Here is a 21,825-nt window from a genome sequence, read left to right as displayed (position 1 = left end):
TTAATAAAAGAAAGACTTAATATTTAGTTCTAAGACTTTAAAACTGTGATTTTATTTGGTAAGTTCTTATAGTCCTTGTCTATTTTCTATTTAATCACCTACAAGATAGATACATACACACACACACACACAATTATTAGATATTAAGTCCAAACAAAACAAAGCAAAAAGAGTTGAGTCATATGAACACAGTCCTGTTATTAATATGCTTGACTATGACTGAATTACCAGGCTTCAGTAGAGATTCATCATGAAGAAGACTTCAGATAAATTCCATTACGTTTATTTTACAGCTCAGTACCATATACTTGAACTTGACTTTGCCTTTAGCAAAAGAAATTTCCATTTGCAGTGTTTTCTTACTTCATAACAATAACAACAGACAAAATTGGCCAGCTGTGGGAGCGTATATGGTGGGGAACTTCCATGGAGTTGCTTTTTTTTTTTTTTCTCTATAACCTACCCCCATCCACCCATGAGCAATCTTTTCCTGGCTCACTGGGTATAAAAGCACTAGCTCAACCAAGCCATGTTTTCCAAAATTAAAAAGAAAAAAGGGGGGGGGGTGAGCCAGTGAATTAGCCAGGAGCAGTCTAGTTAGTACTAACAGATGAGGAAAGGTCTCAGCAGAAAATGACATAAGCACAAGAAAATTTTTGATGTCATCTGAAGAGACAGGAGGATTTACCCTTACTGAAAATTAATGCTTTCCATATTTTCTGACATTTTATTACCATACTGTGTCAGAAAATGTCCCTGTTAGTGGAATGCTGATCAAACATGAAAAGAATCAGATTATGTTTATGTCACTGCAGAGTAAAATTTAATTTTTCATGAGGAAAAACAGAAAACTTGGATAAATGAATTTTAACAGCAAAATTATAGTCTCCAGGAGGGAAATTTCCATAGCACGTTTATGTTCTGGAACTGGTCAAAAGGCCAGAGAGGGGATGTCCAGTGTTTGCCTCCTCTGCTCCGCTTACCCACTATATTTCGAATGAAACTGATCCTTAACCACACCTCCAGGACATGGCATATTTCTCTGGCCAATCATAGCATCCATTCTCTTCAAGGACTGGTTCAGGAATGAGTATGTTTATGAGCTTCCTTGCACCATGACCTGAAGTGTCTTAGTAGCTATCATTTGTCTTGCCTCAAATTATAATGTAATACAATCCTGCCCACATCACAGGCACTAATTTCATGTCAGGGCTGGGTAAATGCATAGCAAGGAGACTTGAAGTTCAGTTTACTTTTGAGGATATATCTAGAAATAATATTTTTACAACAAATAAGTATGTTTACAAAATTGTGTATATGTGACAACTTCTAATGTGATAACCAATAGTCAATGAAGCAACCCATATATGTTTACTGAGAACCTCACATCTATAGTAACAAAAGGATAGGGAGAGAAGACTGCAACACCACAGTAAAGCCAGGTGAAGGACAGATCTGCCCTGAGCCGTGTTGGCAAGGGATGTGTGTCTGGCAGTCATGTGTGGTTCAGGAACAGGGATGGCAAAAAAGATTGTTAAGCAATTCAGATTATAGACAGGTATAGCAGGAACTGCAATGGTGTAAGAGAATATCAAGCAGTCAACATTGCAGCAAAGTGATATAAACCATGAATACAGAGGGCCATGAGCTGTGGGGAAAGAAGAATAAAGGGGGACATCTAGTCCAAAAATGGTAGAGAGTTAATGATTAAAACCTACGGTGTAAAAGACAGGAATTGTGTATTTGGTGGCAACTGACAAGTTGGAAGAGGAGTGCCGCCAAGTGGAGATCTCCGAGTTGGGGCTGCGCCTTATCGGTGAGGTCAGAGCTGAGGCTATGCTGCGGGTGACTGACAATAACCAGCAAAGGTAGGCAGGTGGGGGAAAACAGGGGTATAAAATGGAGGGGTGGGAGGTTTTAGGTAAAAACTATCCTTAATATGTACTGAGAAAATCAAAATACTGAGCATCAGAGAGGGAGAGGAGGTAGGAGAATACAGCTGCCAAAGATGTTTACAGGTAAATGCTGGAGGTCTAAACATAATTGAATGTGTAGGCACATACTGTATATGTGCACTATATGCATGCATGTGTGTAACATATGCATATGTATGTGAATAATATAAGGGTTAAATGTATCCGGGAAGTGGAACTACGTGAAACGTGAAAAGGGTTCAAAGGTTAAGGTTCAGGAGAAGAATCAGATCAGGCTGTTATAAAATGGCTCCTTTTAAATATCAACCAGACAGCTGCTGAGAGAGTAGAAGAGGCTTTCCTGAGCCAGGTGATTGGAGAGCAAGTGAGGAAAAGGGACGCCTTTAAACACCCCTCAGCACTGTGGCCAGGGAGACAGGAGACAGGACAAAGAACACCCAGGGTGGATGACAAAAGAGGTGGAGTGTAGGCATAGCGAGATTCTGGGTTTGCATAGATGGAGAGGAAAAGCAGAACGCTGTTATGTCAGGTCAGCATGGGGCACAGCAAGTCTGGCTCATGGAAGGCATGGGGATAACATGCAAATGGGCAGCAGCCCTCCCCATAAGAAGACACACATATAGCTTGCATTCAATGTGTAGGTTGTTACTCTGAGGACTTGATAACAAAAGTAAAATGGGAAGAAAAAGAAATAATTTAGAAATCCAGTTTTGAAAATCTTCATATATTTCTGGGCAACAGCCACAGGAAAAGGGCTCATAAAACATATTCTTTGCAAAGCCGTCTGGCTTTGAGTCTAATATGAATTATGGTGACAATAGATCCGGTGCACGCTCACTCTGAATACTTTATTTCAGGCTGCCTCCACTGTTCAGAAACAGGAAGCTTATAGGACAGCATGTCTAGGCACTAGTGTTGTGAGGCCAGGTGCAGTTAGCCAATGTCAAAAGAGTCAAAGAAAAGTAAAAGGGAGAACACAACCAAGTGATTCCCCCTCTCAAATTTAAAAAAATGAAAACCTTTCCTTTTTTAGCTTGTTCAGCAACTGGCAAAACTATAAACAACAGGAAAATTATTATTTTTATTTAGTGAAACAAGCTGGTTTACAGGATCTATCTACCCAGTGAAAATGTGGCAATCCCAAGATCTCTCACAGTCTCCTATCAAGGAGATCAATACAGACAATGCGAACTGGACTTAATCAAACCAAAGACCAGGTGAATTATAATCAGTGCATCCAAGTACTGGGCTCTGGAACTTGAGGAAATGAAGCCTAGAAACATTTTTAAAGTGAACGGATTTCCTTTAAGAAGTCCAGAAGGGAAAAAGGAACAGTACGATTTGCATTTCTTAATAATGATTCAATTTTAACAAAGATAAACAGTAAAAATCTAGACCTCTTTAGAATATTGGACTGATTGCTGTTGTTAAGATCCCTGCTACATGTGTTCTCTGGCATTGTTTTAAAAAGTTAAATTTTTGTGTGTATTGACAGGCACAGTCCAATCCTAAACAAGAAATATAAATCCTAAACAAGAAATAAAAATCTGGGCAGAGGAAATGCAGCTGTTTCTCAGGGAGTGAGTTAGCTAAAGTCACACAACATGGCCTGGCTTGCTGTAACTCCTGAGCTCTGGTCTCCAACTTGGTCTTGGCTAGTAGCTACCAGAGTTTCGACTTGACTAAAGCAACGGTTTCCAGCCCTTGGCTTTCAGATACTCAGTACATTTGGGGCCCTGACATCTGTCTTAACTTCACTGTTGGTGAGTGTGTTTTCATTTGCTTTTGCTGTTTCAAGTGATTTAAATAATGAATGAAAGTATTCATGTGTGTTTTGGGGGATCTGGGGAAAGTGCAAAGTTGGGAAAAGTGACTGGGACCAAACTAGGTGGGGAAACAGCCAATTCAAGAGAAACCTTATGCTCTTTTTCAAAATAAGGTTGAAAGTTCATATAGACAAAGCCCTAAAATTTCCTCTTGAGGTTGGGTTTGATGCAGTTTTTTTTTTTTTTTTTTTAATGCTGCCTTAAAAATTTATGGCCAAGCCTGGATCGGAGGGAATTTGGGGGGAATAGGATATATGTATATGTATGCCTGAGTCCCTTTGCTGTTCACCTGAAACTAACCCAACATTGTTTATTGACTATACCCAATAAAAAAATCAAGTGTTTAATATAAATTAATGAAATCAAAACCAAAAAAAAAAAGTAAAACTTATGGCCAAGAATTCTCCAGATGCAACGTATTAATCTATGAATAAGGAAGAAGTATACTACCTGACAAGACAACTTCAATGAGATCACCTTCCTGGATATCGCTAGCTGTTTTCACCAGCTGAAGGATGTTTTCAGAGGTAGGGTCATGGCGAAAAAGCAGGATCTTATCATACATTCCATAGAAACCACATTCAGGGAACTGTAAATACAAATACCACAACAGGTTAAACGTCAAAATCTTCCTAAATTTAAAATAAAAATCAAATAAATAAATGTCAGAGCACAAATACAAGCTAGTTACAGAAGTTCAAAGTATCTAGAACATTAACAAATAAAAATGAACGGCCAAGTAGATACTGAAATGACTCCAAAGCAGGAGAAAAGAAATCACACAGTTCATAAAAGCAATAACAACAACATGATCTTCTAATTACAGAACAAAAAAACAGGAGAATCTGAGTTAAGATTCAAAGAAATTTGTGGCAGTAAAGTGGTTAAGAATTACAGTAAGTTCTAAGAACTGAGTCTTTTCACATGACTTATAGCAATTCAATAACATTAAAATGGGAGTTAGTGTGTTACAATTCCATTACAAATGTTGTTGCAATTTGTCTGCAAAAAAAAAGAGGCCAGTCCATTTTGGCATATTCAAAAATAAGACATGACTCAGTAAATCTAAATATGTTCTGTGTGTGGGCAAAGGTGTTATCTGCATCCTTTGATTCAGGGAAGCACCAGAGGAAACAATGCAACTCTCCCTGTTGTTGCTGCTCATACAGTGCATTTAGTTTCCATGCAATCTAGATGAAATAGATAAGTATTAACACAACAGCTAAAAGTCAATTCAAATGTACATAGTTAATATTCTCCTCACAAGGATAAATCCAAGTTTATTACCCAAGACTATCTCCCAGTAGCAGGCATATAATGAAAGCTAACTGAACGACATTTTAAACTGAGCAAATCTACAAAAATTCTGATATTAACAATTACTATCAGAATATTAACAATCAATATTATTCCTTACATTTTCTCTCTTCCTTTTAATGCGAGAAAGAGCATTAAATTCAAACCACAGACCTGGCTGATGAATTTTGTTTTAAAAGTAGAATTATTTGATCAAAGGATAGAAATATCCTTAAGAATCTTCCCAGCATTCACTGCAGCACTGTTTAAAACAGCCAAGACATGGAAGCAACTTAAATGTCCATGGAGAGAGGAAAGGATAAAGAAGACATAGTAAATATATACCATGGAACATTCCTCAGCCATTAAAAAGGAAGTAATAATGCCAATGGCAGCAGCAAGGATGGACCTAAAGACTGTTATATTTACTGAAGTAAGCCAGAGAGAGACAAAGAAATATCATATCATATCCCTTATATGTGGAGTCTAAAAAGAAATGATACAAATGAACTTACTTACAAAACAGAAAGAGGCTCACAGATTTAGAAAACAAACTTATAGTTGCTGGAGGAGGGGGAGAATGTGAGGAAGAGATAGTTAAGGAGTTGGGTGGACACGTACACGCTGCTACATTTAAAATGGATAACCAACAAGGACCTACTGTATAGCACACGGAATGCTGCTCAATGTTATGTACAGCCTAGATGGGAGGGGAGTTTGGGGGAAAATGGATGGATACATGTATGGCTGAGTCCTTTTGTTGTTCACCTGAAATTATATCACAAAATTGTTAATTGGCTCTACTGAAATATGAAATAAATTAAAAAAAAAATCAATCTAAAGATATTAAAAAGAGAAAAATCTTAAAGTCAATTTTAAGTTTATTACAAAGAATATTCTGTATTAGTATTGGAAGATTTCTACTAAAACAAACAACCTAGGCTAATGTTGCATGTGAAAATGGCTCTTTTCTTATATATGATATTTTCACTTAATCAGCAACTGCTATTTGCTTGATAAATCTATACTTGTCTTGTGTGGAAAAAGGTTGTAAGTCAAAGAGAGAAAATTGTCTTGTTCCTGAAACTTGTGATGTGTCTGACACGTATGTCAATAAAGGCTGATTTTAAGGAGGTACTGTCATGAAGAAATGTTCAGAATGTGGTATCTTTTAAAAATAAATTTATTATGCATTCTTCTGTATTTTTCCATGTTAATAAAATTAGGGGCTACAGTCATTTTAATACATTTTGTGTGAACTGAAAATAAGTATATACAGAACATCCTCTTGCTCTTAAGAGTTTGCTGACAAGCAGGATTTATCTGTATATCTGTATACACTTGTGTGTGTGTGTGTGTGTGTGTGTGTGTGTGTGTGTATATATATATATATATACACACTTAGTATATACACAGGTATATATCTGTATATCACTTAGTAAAGTTGGCTTCCTTAAAATAAATGCAAGAGCTGAAATGATGTCACTGCTTCCACTGTGCTAATTAAAACTAATACTTCCTTTTTTTGTAATTTCTCCAACAATATTAATAGAGTGAAAAGAAAGAAAGAACTAAAACACCATTTTCTAAACTAAAACAATGAACAGTTCATGTACTATTTTAAAAATCAACTTCACTTGATGTGCAATTTACAGTAAATGAAATGGATATAAGTGTAAAAGTCTTAAGTTCTGAGTCTTCATCAACACCAATGCAACAAAAATCATAACCAACAGGAAACATTTTCATCAACCTCCCAAATTTTATAGTACTCCCTTGTAGTTAATGCTACACACCATTTTGACTCAACACAGATTTACCTTGCCACCAAAGATTAGCTCACCAGCTACAGAATTTCATACAAATGAAATCATACAACATGTGCTATGTGCTCTTTGTTTAACTGGCTTATTTTGTTCATTATAATCTTTTTGAGATTCGTTTACACATTCTATATTTGCGATTCATCTCTTTTTATTTTTAGTTATTAGCATTTCATTACACGGCTCAAGGATATTTGCTTCTCTGTGTACCCACAGACAGACATTAGTATTTTTCCCCTCGGTTTGTGGATATTATAAATAATAATGCTATGAAAACTTATGTACGAATGTTTCAGTGGGTATGTATTTTCATTTTCTATGACTAAAAAACTAGGAAGAGAATTTCTGGGTCACATAAGCGTATGTTTGACTATATAAATATCATTATGTCAATAACACATTATACTTATTATTGGAACTTTATACTAAGACTGAATATAGTTAGTGTTGTGGTGTTGGAGAAGACTCTTGCGAGTCCCTTGGACTGCAAGGAGATCCAATCAATCCATCCTAAAGGAGATCAATCCTGGGTGTTCATTTGAAGGACTGATGTTGAAGCTGAAACTCCAATACTTTGGCCACCTCATGCGAAGAGTTGACTCATTGGAAAAGATCCTAACGCTGGGTAGGATTGGGGGCGGGAGGAGAAGGGGACGGCAGAGGACAAGATGGTTGGATGGCATCACCAACTCAACGGACATGGGTTTGGGTAGACTCTGGGAGTTGGTGATGGACAGGGAGGCCTGGCGTGCTGCAATTCATGGGGTTGCAAAGAGTTGGAGACGACTGAGCGACTGAACTGAACTGAAATGCTCCATGTTCTTCCTTTTTGAGACTGCTTTGAATATTATATGTTTTCTGAATTTCCATACTCATTTTAGAATCACTTTGTCAATTTGTACAAAATAGATTTGTGATTTTTCAATGATATTACACTGAAACGTAGATCAACCAACTTCAGTAGATGTATGTTCTAAGAATGTGGAGACTTCTATTTTGTTATGAATAAGGTGGTATACTGCCTTATTTATTGTTTCTTTAAAATTTCTCTCAAAATTTTTTGTAGTTTTCAGTATATATGTCTTAGATATATTTGCTAAATTTATCTCTAAGTTTTCATATTTTATGCTATCATAAATGGCTAATTAAGGTGTAATTAACATACAGTAAAATCTCCCCTTTTTAGTGTCAAATTCTGGAAGTTTTGAAAAATGTATACCATAACCATAAGACATATATGTACTGTACACATCACAACCAAGATAATTTAGTCTTTTCAAGAATGTCATATAAATGGTATCATACAATACATAACTTTGAATCTGACTTTATTTAGTGCAATGAAGTTAAAATGCCTTTAATGTCTGCAGGGTCTGAAGTGGTTTCTCTCTACTATTTTCTCATATCTGTTATTTGTGTCCTCTTTCTTTTTTGATTAGCCTAACCATTGGTTTATATATCTTTTTTATGTCATATTGTTTTGATTACTACAATATATTTTAAATCAGGAAGTGTCATGTCTCTGGGTTTATTCTGGCTCATAACTGTTTGGGCTTTTCAGGGGTCTTCTGTGATTCCATATGAATTTTAAGGTTGTTTTTCTACCTCTGTAAAAAAAAAAAAACTCCCTGGAATTTTGATAGGGATTGCGTTGAATCTGTAGATTGCTTATGGTAGTTTGACATGTTAACAATGTTAATTCTCCCAATGCATGATTATGCAATGCTTTTCTATTTATTTACCTTTGCTTTCGTTCAGAGGTATTTGTTTTCCGCATACAAGTATTTCACTTCATATTTCTCATGTAACCATGAAAGTTCTTTTCATCAAAGTCCATCACCTCTACCATTTCTGATCTGTTTCAATTAGCTCTTTTAATCCTAGTTATGGGTCACATTTTCCTGCTTTTTTATATGTGTACTTTTTAAATTCAGCTAGGTTGCAGCAGTATGTGAACTGAGAAATTCCAGATGTACAAGCTGGGTTTTGAAGCGGCAGAGGAACCAGAGATCAAATTGCCAAAATTCTTAGGATTATGGAAAAAGCAAGGGAGTTCCACAAACACACCTACTTCTGCTACTGACTACACTAAACTTTTAACTGTGTGGATCACAGAAAACTGTGGAAATTCTTAAAGAGATGAGAGTACCAGACCACTTTACCTGTCTCCTGAGAAACCTGTATGCACATCAAGAACCAACAGTTAGAATCAGACATGGAACAAATGACTGGTTCAAAACTGTGAAAGGAGTAAACAAAGCTATATATTGTCACCCGGCTTATTTAACTTATATGCAGAGTATATCATCCAAAATGCTGGGATGGATGAACCACAAACTGGAATCACGATTTCCAGGAGAAATACCAGCAACCTCAGATATGTGGATGATACCACTCAAACGGCAGAAACTGAAGAGGAACTAAAGAGTTTTTGTTGAAGGTGAAAAAGGAGAGTGAAAAGGCTGGCTTGAAACTCAACATTAAAAATTTTAAGATCACTGCATCTGGTCCCATCACTTCATGGCAAACAGAAGAGGAAAAAGTGGCAGCAGACAGATTTTATTTTCTTGGGTCCCAAAATAACTATGGATGGTGACTGCACCCATGAAATCAAAAGATGCTTGCTCCTTGGAAGGAAAGCTATGACAAACCTAGACAGTGTATTAAAAAGGAGAGACATCACTTTGTTGACAAAGGTCTGTCTAGTCAAAGCTATGGTTTTGCCACTAGTCAAAGCTATGGTTTTGCCAGTAGTCATGTACGGATGTGAAAGTTGGATCACAAAGAAGGCTGAGCACCAAAGAATTGATGCTTTCTACTTATGGTGCTGGAGAAGACTCCTGATAATCCCCTGGGCTGCAAGGAGATCAAACTGGTCAATCTTAAAAGAAATCAACCTTGAATATTCACTGTAAGGACTGATGCTGAAGCTGAAGCTCCAATACTTTGGCCACCTGATGAAAACAGCCAACTCACTGGAAAATACCCTGATGTTGGAAATGCATAAGGCAAAAGAAGAGGGTGGCAGAGGATGGTTAGATAGCATCATGGACTCAGTGGACATGAGTGTGAGCAAACTCCAGGAGACAGGAGAGAACAGAGGAGCCTGGTATGTTACACTCCATGAGATCACAAAGAGTCGGACACAACTTAGCAACTGAACAATAACTTTTTAAATTTGATACCAGGTTTTATGAATTAACGTGAACAGTTGGCCTTTGTTGTCTTCCTTTAAAGAACACTGATATTTGTTTTGGCAAAACATTAAAGTACTTGAAGACCGGTTTTATCTTTTTAAGGTGTACTTTTAAGATTTGTCATGGGAGCTCTAGAACAGTACTTGGTCTAGGGATAATTTAGTCCTACTACTAATGCTAAAACTCCAATACTTTGGCCACCTGATGTGAAGAGCTGACTCATTTGAAAAGACCCTGATGCTGGGAAAGATTGAAGGCGGGAGAAGAAGGGGACGACAGAGGATGAGATGGTTGGATGGCATCACCGACTCAATGGACATGGGTTTGAGTAAATTCCGGGAGTTGGTAATGGACAGGAAGGCCTGGCATGCTTCAGTCCATGGAAGAGTCGGACATGACTGAGCAACTGAACTGAACTACTAATGCATGTCAACATCAGTTTGCCAACAAAGGTCCATCTAGTCAAAGCTATGGTTTTGCCAGTAGTCACATACAGATGTGAAAGCTGGATCATAAAGAAAGCTGAGAGCTGAAGAATTGATGCTTTCGAATTGTGATGCTGGCAAAGATAGATATCAAGCCAGTCAATCTTAAAGGATATCAACCTTGAACATTCATTGGAAAGACTGATGCTGAAGCTCCAATCCATTGGACACTAGATGCAAAGAGCCAACTCAATGGAAAAAAAAACCCTGATGCTATGAAAGTTTGAGGGCAGGAGAAGAAGAAGGCAACAGAGGATGAGATGGTTGGATGGTATCATTAACTCAACAGACATGAATTTGAGCAAACTCAGGGAGATAGTGAAGGAGAGGGAAGCCTAGCATGCTGCAGTCCATGGGGTCACAAAGACTCACACACGACAGAGCAACTGAACAACAACTGATGCCTGACTCTGTCTCTACAGAACACCTCAAATGCTCAGTGAAAGTTCTACCTGTCCGGAGGAACCTGACTGTCTCTGTCTTGTATGGGCTCTGGAGAGTTCATTTCATAGCTTCCCACTGTCGCTCTTTCTTCTGCCTTATAGATTTTCACTCTGTGGACTTGTATTCAGTTTACTATTCAACTGGACCCTCAGGCCGTTTTCTGGAGCTCTTCCTTTGTATAGGTCCTACCCTGCCAGTATTCTTCGGATAAAAATTCTTTTGACTTGGTCACTTGAGCTCTATTACCTGTTTCCTCCATGCAACCAGATAACTACACTCTTGGGTTCTTTCTCCCTATACTACACTCTGGGTCACGGTTCCAGGCAGAAACCTCAGATGACTGTACTTGTTTCAACTACCTTGTTTGTTTCCTTTTCTCAGGGATCATCACCCTGCATTGCCTATTGGCCAGTGTCTGTAACAGGCATTTTACATATTCTGTGTTACTTTCTATTTGTTTACAGCAGGTAAGCATGCCCCATACCAGATATTCCTTGTGAATGAAAGCCAAACTCTCATGTGCTTTTTAAATACAGAATATCGATATTTTCTACCCAAACTTTTTGCTACTTAATTTTATGTAAATAGCATTTGTGAGAAAAGTAAATTAAAGAAAAAAAATACCTATAGGTAGTAAGAATACAATCTTAATGTTACATTGAAATAAATATGCAAATTATATTTAATTAAATAAGAATAAATAAATTTAGTAATTATCACATAACCCTCAAAATAGTTTGACCTATTCTAAGTTAAACTATAACTGTTAAAGGATCGCCCTTGATTAGAATATAAATGTTTCCCAAATATAATGCATTAATTAATGCACAGTTCCTCTTACCATATTCTTTGAAAAACTATGGGTGGCTGATTCTCACTCAAGAGAGAAGAGGAAATTCAAGGGATTCAGTGCTTGAGCTGGGGGTGGATAGAAAGTAACAGCTGGAAAAGAAATGAAACAGCGACTGTTTCCCCTAAGAAAATCTAAACTGTACCACCTTCTAAGCAAATGCATTGTCAGTGTGCTTGTGTGGTGGAAGGATAGGTAGGAATACTAAAGAGGGGCTTAGGAGACAAGGATTCTACTGGCTCATCACAATTTCGGTGCAGCCCGGCCTTATCCACACGCCTCTTAGTCACCTCTATATACCATCTTGTGGCTCAGTACTGCTGACATATGGACCTCACGCTCTGTGACATGCCTCCTTGTAAAACCACGGGTGTAACGTAATGTAATCGAAGATTTGGTATTCAAGTAAGGCTTGAATGCCTCATATCCTAATTATTACAGGTCTTTCCAAGGGTGACTCAGAAAACATTTGGAAAAATCAGAATAAGTAGAAAAATACCAATATATGCCACACATTAAAACCATTATTTTAAAAGACTGAATTTAAAAAAATGAAAGTATAGTTATAAATGTTTTTGAAGGTGGTTTGTCCAATATATAAATGACTGAGGTGAGGAGATCCACTCTCCCACTTTCCTTCTTCCTGGGTCATGGACATGGCTCTTCTCTCTTCACTAACAAGACGTTCAGAAACAAGTTGCAGAGCCTTGTGAAACAGGGCACAGGGGTGAACATGGAGATCTAGTCTCTCAGGACAGTTGTCATGGCAGCAGGAGCTAAGGGTTTGATTTTTTTTTAGATTGTACCTTCTTTTTTTATTGGCCAGAATAAAACAGACGCATATTTGTCTGTTCCTATTATGAGAAAACCTTTTCTTTTATGTAATGTAATGTTCTGCTTGAATAGAAACTATATACAATAAGACTTTCAAAAATTATATTTAAAAGTGATGTCTGCAAGGTGAAAAGTGTAATGGAACAATGCCTGACAACTGAGAAGAGAACATATTGGGGAAAACACTCAGGGAACAACATTCCCTAATTTGGTCACAATCATCTGTTTTTATGTGAAGGTGTATGAGCTTTGAAATCTGAAAACCCTCATTAAACTAAACAGGCTTTCAGAAAGGCTCAGAGGCTTGTAAACTCAGCTGGAGCTTATTACAAGATCGGTTCTATGTTTCTCAGGGGCTTTGTGGTTGTGAACGCAAACATCTGAGATAAGTGATTTCAAGCTCTCTCCAAGTTTGACTCTAACAACACTGGCCACTGTGAAAATATGGCCAACAGTCCCAGCATTGGTCGTAAGCTCTTTAATTCTACCCTATGCTGGAAACCTCTGTGCTGCTGTGTGTATCATTTGGCATTTTTTGACCACAGAGCACAATTTACTGTTACATTTCACTATAAATTCAAGGCTGGCCAGACAATGTGCTCCAGAGTAGAATAAATACATGTTTTAATGAGTAGCTGAAATGCGACCTGGCCAACGGGAACTCTAAGGAACAAAGGGTGCTTTTCCATAGTTGAGGCCAATCACAAAGGGCGAGGAACAAGCAATACCAGAAACAAATTAATCCATGACTCAGTCAAAAAGAAGAAAAAAAATTGGAGAGAAAGAGAGAGAAATGGCCTGATTAGGAAATGAAAATACACTGCAGTTCACCTTCGCTAAAAGGTGATGAAAGTCCTGGAATTAAGTGTTTCTGCTCAGTAAGAGAACACATCAGGCAGCTGAAGATGGCACTCTCCTCATCAAAGACAATTCTCAAATTATTTTCCAAGGACTCTCTTGTTTACAACTAGCAGTGCCATGACTGGTCACCCTTAATCAACAAAGAAATTAAAAAGGTACTACCACTTCCTAGCCAAACTCCTCCCTAAGTTTTGTTCCAAGAGTACAGGGACAATGAGGACACACTACAAGCAACTATTTTAATAAGAACTAGGACCTCCCTCAGAGGAGCACCTGAATGATGCTGCTGTGCAACTATAAAAAGCAGAAAGGTCAGGCATTTAGAGGGTTCTGAAAGCTTTAGATACTTAGGCCAATGGGATCTTTCCAAGAGGTATCTTGAGTGAGAACCAAGACATCAGCTCATGAAAGTGAAAGTGTTAGTTGCTCAGTCGTATCTGACTCTTTGCAACCCCATGGACTGTAGTCTTCCAGGCTCCTCTGTCCATGGAATTCTCCAGGCAAGAGTACTGGAGTGGGTTGCCATTCCCTTCTCCAGGGGATATTCTTGACCCAGGGATCAAACCCAGGGCTCCTGCATTGCAGGCAGATTCTTTACCATCTGAGCCACCAGGGAAGCCCCCATCAGTCATAAACTTGTCTTATTAGCTTTGCCTAGGGAATTAAACAACCCCCCCTTTAAAAAAAATCACCCAATAACAAACTGAAAAATGAAGTATACAAAAGATTAAGTCAATGAAAAAAAACAACAAACACTTAGTGAATAACCACTGGGTGATTATCACATACATAGCATTACAGGTATAATGACAAAAAATTATGAGATGGATGAAGCCTACTAAAGCATGAACACTAAATTTTCACTTAGAAACACAAGTTTAAGTAAGTCAATGAAAGCAAAAAAGAAAAAGTGAATAATCTATATTATTTGCAGGCATAGTTCTGAAATGTGTTCAGATTTGGGCACAGGCTCTTTTATTTGGTGATTTCATATCCTCAAAAGGAGGCACTTGAAAAGAATTCCACACTATGACCACATAACTATGTTACTAGTTTCTGAATGTAATCTTAGGAAACAGAAACCAGAAAAAAAAAATTTTAACTTTTCTTTTTTCTTCGCTCCCTCCCACCTCCACCCAATGCTACCCTGATCCACGGTAGGCAGAAAAGAATACTATTCCATCAAAATAACTAAGAACTACTCTTAAGGTGGGCTTCCCAGGTGGCTTAGCAGTAAAGAATCTGTCTGCCAAGCAGGAGATGTAGGTTTGACCCCTGGGTCAAGAAGATCCCCTGGAGAAGGAAATGGCAATCCACTCCAGTATTCTTGCCTGGGAAATCCCATAGACAGAGGAACCTGGCAGGCTATGGTCCATGGGGTGGCAAAAGAGTCAGATGCGACTTAGTGACTAAAACAAACAAACCTTTAAAGGTAGTACTTTACTATCTCTCCTAGCAGCAACCTATTTTCTGAGAGATTCTTGGTTCAATCAATCATCTCTTAAAGATGTGATTCATGTAAATAAATCTGCAATGCCTAATTTCATACAATCTTTTGTAAAAGTGTATGAAAATTTTCAGTTTCCAAAACAATAAAGACTAAACGATAATTACAGTGCTGATTCTAAGAAGATTCATTATACATTTCCCAGCCATGAAAAAAGCACTACTGTCCACTGCAGAACCAGTGACATATCACTCTCCATTTGACTCTGCTATTTTTCTGGGCCACTGGCATGCTGTCCAAATGCAGATCACCCTGGCCAATAATCACTATCCTTGCCTTGCTCCCTTGGTAGTTTCTTCTCTCACATGAGCACCTGTTCCACAAACTTAATGCTTCCTTTGAAAAGGGATGCTATCAATGTCAGAAATCTTCCTGGTCCAAACTTAGAAACAAATCACTTTAGTTAGTCCTCCTTTCTCCACTCTACTGCCAAAAACTTCCTTTTCTCATTCAAGAAAGAACTTTAATTTATCCATTCTTACTTTCCTACAGGCAGATTAGAATCTGCCATGGACTGTCTTCTGCTTAGATCTTTCTTTTTTTTTTTTTAAAGCCTCTCTTCTTTTCATTAAAGTCAAAACCCATCATTTAAACAATCATTTTCATTCATAATTTTAAATCTGGACTTAGCCTTACCCTCTATATGTTGTACAGTATAAAAGAAAAAACAATACCTGAGAAAAGAAAGAATATACTTTATCAACGAAAGATACCTGAAATCTTCTGGAATTAAAGTTTAGATTAAAGGTGAAATGGTAGATTTTGATTATGAACTTTGAAATTCAGCCATACTATAAGACACAGAAACATGCATAAAACCTGAACTTGCAATACCTTTGGAGAATAAAGCTAGACTTTAATTCTTCTTCCCTGGGCATATAAATATACTGATGTTCTATATCAGATATTGCTCAAGAAGTCTGTCAAATTATATTTAAGGCAGCAGGTGTGACTCAGTGTGATGCTTAATTGTTGGCAGAGACTTTTCTTCTATTTTAATTTGAATAATATGCCACCTATTAAAAAGACAAAAGCAATAAGAAATGACTCAATACATCATTAACTCTAATGCAGCAACTTCTGTGTATAGACTTCCTAGAAGTATTTTAAATCATTATTTTGTTGTATATAATTTTTAAGTTTTAGAATAAGTGTTCATATCAAGCAATTATAGGTGGTAATAATTAATGAGATCCTCACCATTGTTGTGTAAAATCATATTATCCTACATTATACACTGACAGATTACTAGTCAGTGATAGCTATTAGAAGTCTTAGTAGGTACTCTGAAATTATTCACACAACAGTAATTATGTGTGTGGATGTGCAGCTTGGAAATGGAAAAAAATATATACTTCACACTCTTTGTCTCACTCTGAATAAAACTGTCATTATAGCATACTGTGTATTTTTTACATTGTATAATAAAGCTACATGTTTGTTTATTAATGAACTAATGACAATTGATACATATATTGGATAAAATGAAGAATGTGACAGCAACTAAAAAGGTTTAAGACTCAGAAACTTTGGAAAAGGTAAACTCCCAGAGATTATTTATCTTCTCATTTAGAGATAAGTAGATTGATGTCCAGAACACACTACCAAGGTGGCAATACTAGGTGATGTCAGAACAAGGATGAGTAGCCGAGTCTCTTAAAATATACTCCTTGAACTTTTCTCTCAGTTCTGCTTCTCTTAGAAAAAAAGATACAGTAAGAGTAGTCAAATGTCCAGCAAACAGTGAGTCAGAGTTGAAAACCCTGAGCACTTTTCTTGGCCAGAAAGTACAAATCTAGGCCTACAGATTATAGATTTTGAACAAACCAAGGTAAAGGGCTTAATGAGCTTTATAGCAGCTATTCCCTGGCAATCTCTAGTTCTTACTAGACAGACAAGCCATTCAAACAGTCGAGTGAAGCAGCCCGTTGAAGACTGGCTGACAGCAGAGTGGTCAGCTTACAGTAGTGGACAAACTGGTTGGGCTCAGAGACAATGGGCTGTCAGCCTTTCCACATCCCACCCTCAAAGGAATATTGCACTACATGGAATTGCAACTAATATTTACAGAGCAATTGATCTTTTAGATAAAAAGAAACACATACATAGTACTGAATAATACATTGGAAAAGATTTCTATTACATTTTGTAAAATAAAATTGAAAAATAAAATGTACTTGGAAAATCTGTACATCTGACTACTGTCTTCATTAATGATAATAAACAAAGATTAACTTTATTAGTACATACAATTAGCTAACTCCATTAGTATATACAAAGGTTAACTTTATTAGTATATATTTTAGATGCATGAAGTATAATTTTCCATTATATTAAAACTAAATTTTAACAACAAACATACATAGACCATTCACCAGGTTTATTAGCAGGTTTAAGTTAATAGCACACACTTGCAACAAAGTATTTACGTAATCCTTAAAGATGATACTAACCCTCAAATAACTAAAGGACCTCATACACAGTTTGCCAATTTATGAAACTCAATTTAAAAAAAATCAATCTTCAGTAAAATAACTAAGTAAACTATCTCTTTTTTAACTGTTTACTCTCATGTTCTAAAATGTTTCAATTTCACTAAATTAATTTTATTCTAGGTAATTTTCATTTAAAAGAATAATGGTATAGATCTAAGTATGCATAATAATCAGGGATTATAACAACACTGGAGATAGGTGTGAGAGAGAGGACAACTGCCCGAGTTATACCCTAGATCACAAATTCAGAAAAGAAGTTTGGAGATACAATACTGGGTTAGTCAAAAAGATGTTATGGTAAAGACCTGAACGCACTTTCTGACCAACTCAATACTTTTCTTACCAAAGCTATCTAAATGACATACCATAGAGGAAGGAGGAATGAGTATAGACACTGAGTTTCTAAATGAAGTTGAAAAGCTTAATGCCATTAATTCAATGATCATGGTGAGTGCTCACCTGGATCACCACAGCACACAGAACACCTCTCACAAAAGGTAGGTACAGACAGGGGCACACCACAAAGGCTCATGGTCCCTCAAAAAACACTAGGCAGACACACTCAGACACTGTATCTCTAACTAGAGGCATGATGATGCATCAAACCAGAGATGGTCCCTGTTGTCAAGAGATAACTCAAGAGAGGCTGTATCAGCAGAAGAGCACAGGTAGGGGAGACAGACTAGGCAGTATCGCACCTATGAGAGTGTAACAGCACAGTAAGATCAATGTTATAAGGAACGGAGCACCATCCTAAGAGAGCATTATAATCAAGGACTATGACAAAGGACTAGACAGGGAACTAGGAAAGACTTCCCTGAAGAGATAGTATTTTAGCTCAGAGCCAATGCTCAAAAGCAATAACTTCAGATGGAGGGACGCAGGAGGCTGGAGTTCCCAGCAGAGCAAGCCTTTGTGTAGAAATCTTACACGTTCTTTATTATTTTAAAAAATAATGGTTCTAAGTCTCCTTTGATTAAGGGTAGAAAAACTATTGCTGGCTCCCACATCAACACCTCTGCAGATCCCACGGTCATATACCCTGGGTCCAATGCCTGCAACTCTGTAGCTCTGATACTGTGTAAGACCCAACAAAACACTCATTCATTTAAGAATTCCCTGGACTTAGACATAGACCTGAGTTCAATGACTAAATTAGTACATCTTAAGTCATATACACTTACTCTATGAGAAGCTCTATGACAATAAGGTTTGAAATCAATTTAGAAAATGTGGCATCCACTAGCCGTTCTTGAAAACCCATCATGCATATTATCATAATTAATGTTTATAAAGAAACTTATTTCCCAATCATATTTGTATATATGTGTGTACATATATGATATATATCATATATGTATGTGATATATATGTGTGTAAATATGTGATATATACCATATTTGTATATGCATATTTTAATATATACACACACAGACATATACTTGTTTATTGATTGACTAATTGCCTCCAGGGTCCACTGTACAGATTAAATGAATTAACACATGTAACGGAGAAGGAAATGGCAACTCACTCCAGTATTCTTGCCTAGAGAATCCAGTGGACAGAGGAGCCTGGTGGGCTGCCGTCTATGGGGTCACACAGAGTCAGACACGACTGAAGAGATTTAGCATGCATGCATGCCTTGGAGAAGGAAATGGCAACCTACTCCAGTATTCCTGCCTGGAGAATCCCAGGGACAGAGGAGCCTGGTGGGCTGCCGACTATGGTGTTGCACAGAGTTGGACACAACTGAAGCGACTTAGCAGCAACAGCAACGTATGTAAAGTATTTCTAATAGGGCTGCTGCTGCTGCTAAGTCGCTTCAGTCATGTCCGACTCTGTGCGACACCACAGACGGCAGCCCACCAGGCTCCCCCGTCCCTGGGATTCTCCAGGCAAGAACACTGGAGTGGGTTGCCATTTCCTTCTCCAATGCACGGAAGTGAAAAGTGAAAGTGAAGTTGCTCAGTCGTGTCCTATTCTTAGCAACCCCATGGACTGCAGTCTACCACGCTCCTTCGTCCATGGGAGTTTCCAGGCAGGAGAACTGGAGTGGGGTGCCATCGCCTTCTAGACCCATGGTAAATGGTAAGTGCTTATTGTTGTTATCAGAGATGATACTTACAGCACTTAGTTATAAGTAAGTTATAAGTTAGTCATAAGTAAGTAACTAAGAAAACTAACATTTCCAAGCCACTCCAGAGGAGGGCCAATTCAGCCACATCTGTTAGGCCTGCTCAGAGTTCTGCTATTTCTGCTTGGTTTCTATTGCTCCAATGCAGCTCACGTGATTTCCAATTGACTCTAGCCAGATTCTGAAACTAACCTATTTTTGGTGAAAATAATTTAATTAAATGATTTTTAATCAACTCCCTTCCTTGTATTTATTTATACTCTAATGTTACTGCATTAATTTCAAGTACTGTACTAGAACCAAGCAAGGGCCATAGATTTGTATGTTGGCATCAATACTGTGGAATTCCATTGTTATGATTGTGCTAATGATCTTTTGGCTCCATGGATAAAATGCTCATTTCCTGGAAACCAAATCCCCAAGGAGCTGGTGTATTTTTTTTTTTTTTTCGTTCTTTGTACTAAGCAGGCAGTGCATCTGATTTATAGGATCAAAATGAAAACAATTTCTCTCATTTACTTTGATGTTCCCCAAGATAGGCAAGAATTTTTTTTCTCCTCTTGTAAAATGCTATACAGCTTCTGGAAAGAATGCTGTAACTTGGGGAAGTGTCAGGAGTGGCCAAAGATAATAAAATCACCTGCCACTCTACCAAAAGTAACCATTTAGTAAACTGGCCTTTCAGTTCATTTCAAAGTGGCCAGATGTCCTCAGCTGAGCTCTTTGTCAGGAAAAGGTTTTGGCCCCACCCTCTAATCCTGTATTACAAAGATAACTGCAGAGGCTCTTACAGATACCTGTGATGCCTTGGACCTTGATTCAGGTTACTGAGTCATAGAGAAATGTATTATATTTCCAGCAAAACTGATCGGTCTTCTGTTGCTGTCACTCATAAAGGCAAATATAGATAATCTGCAAAGATTAAATATCAAATACGGTGAGAGAGAACAAGCACACTTGATCCCAAGATAAGTGAAATTAAAGGTTGAACCATTGAGAAAAAAAAATCATATATGTCAGTGTTCATTGATTAGAGTACAATACAGATGAATATAAAGGTTAAACACTAAGAGTTAGCATTATGTTAACTTTTTTTTATTTTTCACATATATCAAAATGTTAGTATTAGTCACTCACATGTTAGTGTTAGTCATGTCCTATTCTTCACAACCCCATGAACTGCAGCCTTCAAGGCTCCTCTGTCCATGGAATTCTCCAGACAAAAACACTGGAATGGGTTGCCATTTCCTTCTCCAGGGGATCATCCCAATCCAGCAAGCGAACCCAGGTCTTCTGCATTGCAGGAAGTTTCTTTACTGTCTGAGCCACCAGGGAACCCATGTATATCAAAGGTTGTCTATAAATATATATGTATGTAATATAAGATGAATTTTTTAAGAAGAAAAACAGTGACAGCTAACCTATCAATAATTACACTAATACATCGCAGCATAAGTTTTTCCAGTACAAGCTTATATTTTTATTTTATTAGGTGTCTGGAGACACAGTGGTAAACAACAGAGGAACAGTCCCCACCTTCATGAAAATCTAAAATACTCTGTTTTCCCTGCCTAAAATTCATGAGTTTACCATAGTTACCATAGACTATCTTCCAAAAGCTAATTTCTTGACATTCTTCATCCTGTTCCCTTGGTATATTATAATCTAATTTGCTTATACTAATCACAGAACAGAAAAAATAGTCGTCAGTGTGGGTAATGTTTTAAGTGAGACATTTTGAAGGAACTTTCTATCTACCTTTAAACGAGGGCAGAAGAAAATCTTCCTGAAAGGAGTCTGGTTTGCAGTGTGACAGCAGAGAAATCCAGGCCATCTGAATAGCCCAGTAACTGTGAGTTGTCAAAACTCGATTGTATTCTCAAAACAACTGGAAGTTATGAGTGCAAAGAGTGATATACCATTTCATCTAGATCCAGTCATTGCACTAATTCATACTCCTATTCACTGAGAGGGTATAAATGCATATAAAAATTAAAACATCTGAATCAAACAGGATATTTTAAAGTTCACTATAATATGTGTGCTATACTGATTATATTAACACTGAAAATAAACTGTGGTTTGTTGAACACAGAGAACCAAGAAAAGGAGAAGTAAAAGAAATTTGATATCTCACTT

General features: G+C 37.4%; 1 protein-coding gene across 9 annotated transcripts in view; it reads right to left on the bottom strand.

Annotated features, from left to right (window-relative positions):
• PRKD1 (protein kinase D1) overlaps positions 1–21,825 on the bottom strand; it is a 773,210-nt gene that overhangs the window by 143,024 nt on the left and 608,361 nt on the right. For all 9 annotated transcript variants that reach the window (XR_014070758.1, XR_014070757.1, XR_014070759.1 and 6 more), the window contains one exon: positions 4,211–4,349. Coding sequence is in view for 6 of the 9 variants with exons in the window: in XM_081548073.1 (XP_081404199.1) it covers positions 4,211–4,349 (139 nt within the window). In the remaining 3 variants the exon portion in view is untranslated. The remainder of the gene's footprint in view (positions 1–4,210; positions 4,350–21,825) is intronic.

This window comes from Giraffa tippelskirchi, chromosome 12, assembly GCF_054371585.1.
Source record: "Giraffa tippelskirchi isolate mGirTip1 chromosome 12, T2T-mGirTip1v1.2.pri, whole genome shotgun sequence".
Classification (NCBI taxonomy): Eukaryota; Metazoa; Chordata; class Mammalia; order Artiodactyla; family Giraffidae; genus Giraffa; species Giraffa tippelskirchi.
Note: the sequence above shows the minus strand (reverse complement) of the source record. Positions and strands in the feature narration are given on the sequence as shown.